At 40.8% G+C, this 8,007-nt stretch overlaps 1 protein-coding gene across 3 annotated transcripts in view; it reads right to left on the reverse strand.

The window, feature by feature from the left end:
• The window catches only part of SNRPE (small nuclear ribonucleoprotein polypeptide E), a 75,433-nt gene extending 68,707 nt beyond the window's left edge, over positions 1-6,726 (reverse strand). For 2 of the 3 annotated variants that reach the window (XM_085890141.1, XM_085890131.1), the window contains exons 1-3: positions 6,418-6,726; positions 3,320-3,346; positions 3,116-3,178 (exon numbers count right to left, since the gene is read on the reverse strand). In XM_085890141.1, the coding sequence (XP_085746267.1) occupies positions 3,116-3,178; positions 3,320-3,346; positions 6,418-6,468 (141 nt within the window). In that variant the 5' untranslated portion in view covers positions 6,469-6,726. The remainder of the gene's footprint in view (positions 1-3,115; positions 3,179-3,319; positions 3,347-6,417) is intronic. The other variant, XM_085890150.1, reaches the window with a different exon arrangement.
• Positions 6,727-8,007: the final 1,281 nt, after the last annotated feature.

The raw sequence follows: 8,007 nt of genomic DNA on the forward strand, positions 1-8,007 counted from the left end.
AGTCACGCTTTCAAGAAATGATAGCTACCCCGGCAGCTAAGCTACAATACGCAAGAGGAAGAAGACATAGTTATAAGACTCGTTATTTCATTAAATTATCAGATTTCACAACAGATTTCGACACTTTGTCCGTATGATATCTGATCCTCAAAACCGAAATATTTCCATGATTATACTTTAATTAGTCCGTGAGAGTAGATTGTGGAAAATCATATTATATAATGCATGAAATTGCTCCAAGCTCCTAATTTGAAAACTACAGCACTTACAAAAGCGATGTACACAATGATTCGTAGCGATGATGAACGGGCATTCAATATGAGTGAGGAAAGTGAAAAATAAACTTTATCGTTAAGAAATCGTTGCGGCCTGTTCCAACTCAGGGTAAGGTTGAGCAGGCCAAGAAACATGGCGGCTTCAGACCACAGCGAGGTTACCCAGGAAACGCCTTAAGACCCCAGACAGCAAGGTGGGTGACAGAGGATCGCCTGATGAAGGTTATAATTAAATGCCGTAAATTACCTTCAAAAGGGGGGTTCTAATTAACGCGCACACACACACACACACACACACACACACACACACACACACACACACACACACACACACACACACACACACACACACACACACACACACACACACACGCGTGTGGATATAGAATATTTAAAAGACCAAAAAAAAAAAAAATCCTAAAAACAACCTAATTACATATATACAATGCCTATTAAAAAAAGTCTACACCCCCTATCTAAATGTTCACCTGTTATTGCTTTATAGCCTAGAAATGTTTACACATCGTGATCCACAACTTCCAAGTGAAAAATTCTACAAACTTCAGAAAATTAAAAATACAAAACTAGAATATCTTGGTTGGATAAGTGTCCTCCATTACTGCACCCTCCGAGAAAGCCTCATGACGCAACACATATAAGAGTTTATCGACCACACCCAAAGAAATAGAGCGATGGTACTGCGTTGGGTACTTGGAAGTGGTAATGATAATAATAATAATAGTAGTAACAAGAAAACAACAATGCCTGGAGTGAAGTTTAAACACTGGAACCAATGTGAACCACAGCCAACCCAAGAATGGAGATAAGGTGTAAATGCATTCACCATGATCAATACCATGCATTTCAGAAAAAAGCACAATGTTTTTTTATTTTTTGAGTTTATGCTATCAGCTGATACATGATGCAGTGTCATTAGAGTGGCCAAGTTTCCTGGAATAAATTCGAAAGGCACTTGGTAGAACGCATACCTCTGACATGCAATGCCAAATCCAAGAGAACAATATCGGGCCCAATAAATTTTTGAAATATCATGCCACATATCGTTTTTTGGCCCAATCTCTCAATGGGAAAGAATCACTTTAAAAATTACCCACGTGTGGGGGTGACGGTCATCTCTATAATGTTTTATACTATCATAATCGATGAACCGTTGCCAGATATATCCTAAAATGACAGACGAGATAGGTTTTGAAAATGGCGACTTTCACAACATTCGTGACCTCGTGACCTTGACTTCGAATCCGGGGAAAAATATGTCATTGGGTATCACTCATCGACCTCTACCCACATACCAAATTTCATCAAGATCGGAAGTAAAAAGTTTTCTTTGTACCGGGATGTGTTTTTGACCATCTTCCAGGTTACGTGGCGGCCAAACGGGACGGAAATTCAAAAATCTGTCCGGTTAGATACAAGATAATATTTTTTACTATCATAATCAATAAACAGTTGCCGAATATCTCCTAAAATGACAGACTAGATAGGTTTTGAAAATGGTGACTTTCACAACTTTTGTGACCTTGACCCTGACCTCGAATCTGGGAAAAAATATGTCGTTGGGAATCACTCATCGACCTCTACCCACATACCAAATTTCATCAAGATCGGAAGTAAAAAGTTTTCTTTGTACCGGGATGTGTTTTTGACCATCTTCCAAGTTACGTGGCGGACAAACGGGACGGAAATTCACAAATTTGCCCAGTTAGATAAAAGATAATATTTTTTACTATCATAATCAATAAACAGTTGCCGAATATCTTGTAGAATGGCAGACAAGATAGGTTTTGAAAATGGCGATATTTATAACTTACGTGCCCTCGTGACCTTGACCTTGAACCCGGACAAAAGTTATATCGTTGTGCAACATTCATCGACATCTACCCACATACTAAGTTTCATCAAGATCGGAAAGAAAAATTGACGGATGGACGTACGTACGGACAGACGGACATTTGGTCCGGCTTTATTAGGTCATCTCGGTAGAGATGACCTAAAAATGAAATAATTATTGTATCCGGACTCAGATCTTCACCAAAATCGAATCAATTTGTCCTTGTCACACACCCAACATGTCCACCAAGTTTCATCTGAATCCATCCAAACTTTTTGAGACATCATGATATGTATATATATATATATATATATATATATATATATATATATATATATATATATATATATATATATATATATATATATATATATATAAATATAATCGTTTTTGGCACAATCTCTCAATGGTGAAGCATCACTTCAAAAAATTCTAACAACCGGATCCGGATTTTCGCGAAAATCGAATCACTTCTTCCTTATCACACATCCACATGGTCCACCAAGTTTCGTCCGAATCCATCCACAACGTTTTGAGAAATCGTGTTATATATCGGTTTTGGCCGTATCTCTCAATGGTGAAGAATCACTGTAAAAATTCTAGCAGCCAGATCTGGATTCGGATCTTCACCAAAATCTCATAATCCTTGTCACACACCCAAGCTCTGCACCAAATTTCATCCGAATCAGTCCACAACCTTTTGAGATATTCTGCACAAAAACAGAGACAGACAGACAGACAGACAGGGGTGAAAATAACCTCCTTGCACCTTCGGTGGTGGAGGTAATAAATAGTCGAATGCATACTTGGCTGTTCTGCAAACCTAATATTGTTTATAATGAAGTGTGCAATTGTGGTATGGCAAACAAAAGTTTATAAAATTCGTTTTAAATCACAATTTTCAACCCAACGAGCATCAGGATCAATGGTTAAAAAAAAGAGAACTTGTTAAAGATTAAAAAAACAAAAAAAACCTGATGACGCTCACAATAATGCATCCTTCGATCCTCATGTTCACTTGCTCATACAGCCAGATCTGGATCCGAGACCGCTACACAGAAACCAAATCAGATCAGTACGTCCACATCCCAGAAAAATCATAAAAAGCAATTAATATACTCGTATATCAGCAATCTATATTTCACCAAACAATCTCTAATTTACAAAATGTTTACACAAAGCATGAACTTACGTTTTGCAGGTACCTGAAGATGAGGTTCTGTAGTGTATCTGGGTTAAGATCACAAACTATGAGATCACATTTCTGGCCATGCATGCGCACACACATGCAACCCAGAAGGAAACGATGAGAAAGCCAGACCGAGTGTGCTTGTACTTGCACGAAAAGTTTAAAATAGATCAGCAACGACTATGGACTATTGAAAATCAATTGACGATTACAAACTTGTCACGGTTTAGAGAATGTCTCCAGCAAGATGTTGATTTGGTGGAGGACAACGTGGTCTGCCTTGCTGAAGGGTAGATAGTTTTCAGCAAATGACGAGCTGAACAACACATTAGCGAGCTTCAATGACCGACTGGTCTGAATAGTTGATAAACTGGAGCAGGCTATCCCCGTGCTGATCTCAGAGACATGGAACAAAAATAAAAATGCGATTGTTGCAACGACTGCTTCTTTGGATAAAATTAAAACGCAACGAATATTCAGGTCAAGACAAAGCCGTTTTGAGTTTGATTGAAGATATTATATGCACCCCTGGGAGACCAAGAGATGCTCTAATTTCCATGAGACTGCTCGAAGTTCCAGAAGACCCGACCATGATGTTATTTCATTTTGGGAGTGAAAGGATGAAAAATGTAACCAATGGCCATTGTATCAAATTTATTCACTTCATACGTTGCAGCAAGATGCGACGTTTCGGGGTCAAATTTGTGCGATGACATTTGTTTTGAGAATGTCAAAGGTTTTTTATAATAAAAAAATTAATATATATCCAAGGAACAAGATTAATTTTTATTCTCGTTTATTTTTTTTACAGAATACAATTTCTTGTATGAAGGTGATCCAGGGTGGGCGTGCTTGTTTTTTTGTCCAGTTTAACCCTGAATTGAAGGCAGGATAATAATTGCACAAACTTGGTTATTCAGGTTGTTCATAATTACCTGGGTTTCTCCATGTTAGGTTTAAATGATAACATGAATAAGAATAATTTGTATTGCTCCAATTCTCGAGGTTACACTTCTATTTGTGTCATTTCTTTGGTCCGCCGCAGGAGGAACGCCTCCCACAACATGGACCCTTCTGTTCTATTCAATGCATTTTGAAGCCATTGTACTCCAGCAAATTTCATCTCTCCATTGGATGTTCGGTCGACCTCCGCTTCTTCCAGGGCCTTCCTGCCATTCTCGTCATCCACCCATATAATCTGTTCTTCTTGCCACGTGTCCGTCCCAACTCAATTTCACTTTATGTTTTTTTTTGTTGTGAACAGAATGTGAAGGAATTTTGTGTGCTGTCTGATATCTTCATTTCTCTTCTTGGCTCCTTCAATTACACCAACACTGGACAATTCCATGCCCCTTTGCATGATGGTCATCGTGGTGATCAATTTTGGGTTCATCTTCTTTGGTGAAAGACCACGTTTCATCATCATGTCATTGCCGAGAGAACACGATGATCGTAAACTTTCCTTTTCGAAAACACGAGAATGTTACTTTTCATGACATTTTAAAATTTGCCAAATGCTGCTCCCATCATGCACCAGCTCATCTCTTCACGTCTTCAAAGTGATCCGTGTATCTATTTGTGCGAGTTGACCTAAATAAATGCAATTGCTGCTTTCTTCAATTGAACTGAAATGATGATTTTGCATTTCCTCTTTTTTTGCAGAGATGTTGAACATTGTCTAATCTTTTGACGACAAATTAAGCTCTTCAGCATCGTTGGTTCGCAGGCGCCAGCAGTGACCACTATTTTTGTTGTGTCTGTGTTTCTGTCTGTTTGTGACTCTCTCCAGAGCATAGCTCCGTGACGTTTGATGCGATCTTGATGAAACTTGGACACAAGCTTGATATCATGGTCTAGTTGTGTCTTTTTGTATGAGGGGCGTCCCACGCCCCTTGTATGTGGAGCCACGCCCACTTGAACTTTTTATTTATTTTAATTTTTTTCTCGCAATTTCATTTCCTCGAAGCTGTGCGTAATGTCCATAAGTACAACTTATAAAAAAAATCCGATTTGATCAATTTTGACAGAAGAGATAGGTTTTTACGGTAGGGCTTCCTCAAAAGCTTCCACGAACTCAATTGTACCTATCGTGGCATTGTTCAATAATGTCCGCAAACCATCGTCGCCTCCCGGCGAGTTTAGGATTAAAACTAGTGGAATGCAAATCACGAGGTGGTTTAGTCCTTCTCCATCAACATTTATTGCATTATTTTTCCCAACTCAACCGTTCAAATACTCATTGTAGGCATGCAGTGAACGATTTGGGGGATGTCGTGTGTCCCTGTTTTGACACCACTTGCACTATACTTGTAGATGGTCTGTAGAATATATTCAAGGGATTCCTGCAAAAGTAAATTACAAACATCCACAACAATTGTCACAACTGTCGTTTTTGAAATGAAAGAGCAAGGCATGAGAAAAAAAAAAAAAATCACTTGAAAAAATTAAATAATTCTCGTATCCAGATCCAGATTTAGATCTTCACCAAAATCGAATCAATTCGTCCTTGCCACACACATAACGTGTCCACCAAGTTTCATCCAAATCCGTCCGCAACTTTTTTGAGATATCCTGCACACAGACAAACAGACAGACAGAAAGAGGGTGAAAACATAACCTCCGCCACCTTCGATGGCAGAGGTAACAATGCTGGCAGAATAGCTTTGAGCAACGTGCGACTCTACCGAGCAGTCTCCCCTTGGTTTGAATGTGGAGACTGGGAGGAGGGGGCGGGGGGCATCGGTTGACATGAAGGCTCCCACGGTCTACCTCGTGAAGATTAGGCGAGCCATCACCGGCACCCTGAACAAATGACAAATTCTCGTGTTGACCAAGAAACGGAAAACCACCCCAGCACAAGACTCGCCAAGAGACTGCTTGAGGAAGCTCGGGAGTTTGTGTCTCCTCACGTGTCAACAGGTAGAGCGAGCACACGAACCTCTGATGGAATTAACAAAACCACGTGCGATTTCCATGAGGTAAACTTCCCCCAAATGGTCACAGTTTCTCCAAATAACGGCTCCTCCTGGGGATTATCTACAAACCTCGTACGATACACGAGCCGCACAGGGCCGAAGTGCGAGAAAAAACATCAAGGATACGATGGGTTGTACCATGACCTTCTGGACCTTCTGCTGCCCGCGGTACGCCATGTCTGCTCGAGAGGAGAATCGGTGAACGAGAAGACTGAGAAACAGGCGAAAACCTCACGGACTCACGGACTCACGGACTCACTCACGGACTGAGGTAAAAGCGAATTTTTTTAAAATAAAAAAACGCCGCTCTCTCGCCTCAGGAGAAAATGGCGCCGAGAAGAAAACCTTTGCACTTGTAACTTCACTCAAGGCTTTCACTTTCAGGAAATCTTCCTTTCAGTCAAACTAACATTGTTTTTTTTTTAAATGCAGAAATGTAATGTATTTCACATCAAATAATCATTCTTAACCGTGAATCCGCCGTCCGATTCACCACCCGTGAATCCGCCGTCCGATTCACCACCCGTGGAGCGAGCGTTCGTCCAGATCACGTGATCACGCTGCGTCGTCAGCTTGCGACTAAAAATCGACGTTCATTCCCAAATGATGCGACAATCGGCGCAAGAGCAATGACACGATTATTAATTAAATGATTGTTGATTAAACAATACGACGAATATTATTATAATATTGGAAATATTTCGACGAATTGTATGAGAGGGAAAATTTACCACATTATACTTCGGGAAATCGCTTTTATTTTTTTTTTTTACTCCTTAAGTCTCATTTTCAGTGCAGATTTATATGAAAGTAACAGGTCGGTTTGTTTATGAGATATAACTCGACATGTTAGTTAGATGAGGGAGAAGGTCGACGTGTTTTGTTGGTGAAGATCACGTTTAGTCGTCCACACACGTAGAGTGGCGCCATTACCTCCACCACAGAACGTGTTCTCACGTCTGTCTATCTCTCAACACGACGTCTTAAAAAGGGTTATGGACGGATTCAGCTGAAACGTGGTGGATAGGTCGGGTTTGTGAGAAAGACAAATCGATTCCATTTAAAATTAAGTGATTAATTGTTCACCATTGAGAGATGGAGCCAAAAACAATGAGGCCGTGGCCCGAGGCCGGCTGCCATGATCCAACCTGTTCAGTAATGTTCCCTTAGATGTTAAAAAAAACCAAGATGTTAACATTGAAAGAACTTTTGGTCTGCGTTTCCTCACACCCTGGTGGGAACCGTGTCAAAATGTCACTTTTTCAGCATTTCCACCATTTCTTGAGGTTGGTGAAAATGTGTGCACTTTGACATTGTAGTATTGTTGTGGGCCAGGAATCGGTGGCGAGGAGTGACCGCTCGGTGGAGCAGGAGGGTCGTCTCCACCGAACACCGGGAATTGCAAGGTCGTAAGCCTTGGATAACTCCGAAGGTCACGGGTCACTTAAGGACCGTGATCGCCAATTCTCTGACGGTGTGGGGTAGGGTTATTAGCCAAATTTCAATATACCTAAGTACCCACGTCGTCAAATTACCGGGGAAGTCACACTCTCGACGGACTCTGTAGAACTGGGTCGCTCGAGCGACCTCGGTCTGGTGTAACCGAGCGGAATTACCAAAGTCAGTCGGTCCAAACGACAACTTACAGCCCAATCGGCTTACTGGTTCTCAGGCACGAACCGTGCTGGGTCAATGGAAGAAAAGACGGGCAACGAA

This window comes from Eptatretus burgeri, chromosome 1, assembly GCF_056783735.1.
Source record: "Eptatretus burgeri isolate ZD-2024b chromosome 1, Ebu_testis_v1, whole genome shotgun sequence".
Classification (NCBI taxonomy): Eukaryota; Metazoa; Chordata; class Myxini; order Myxiniformes; family Myxinidae; genus Eptatretus; species Eptatretus burgeri.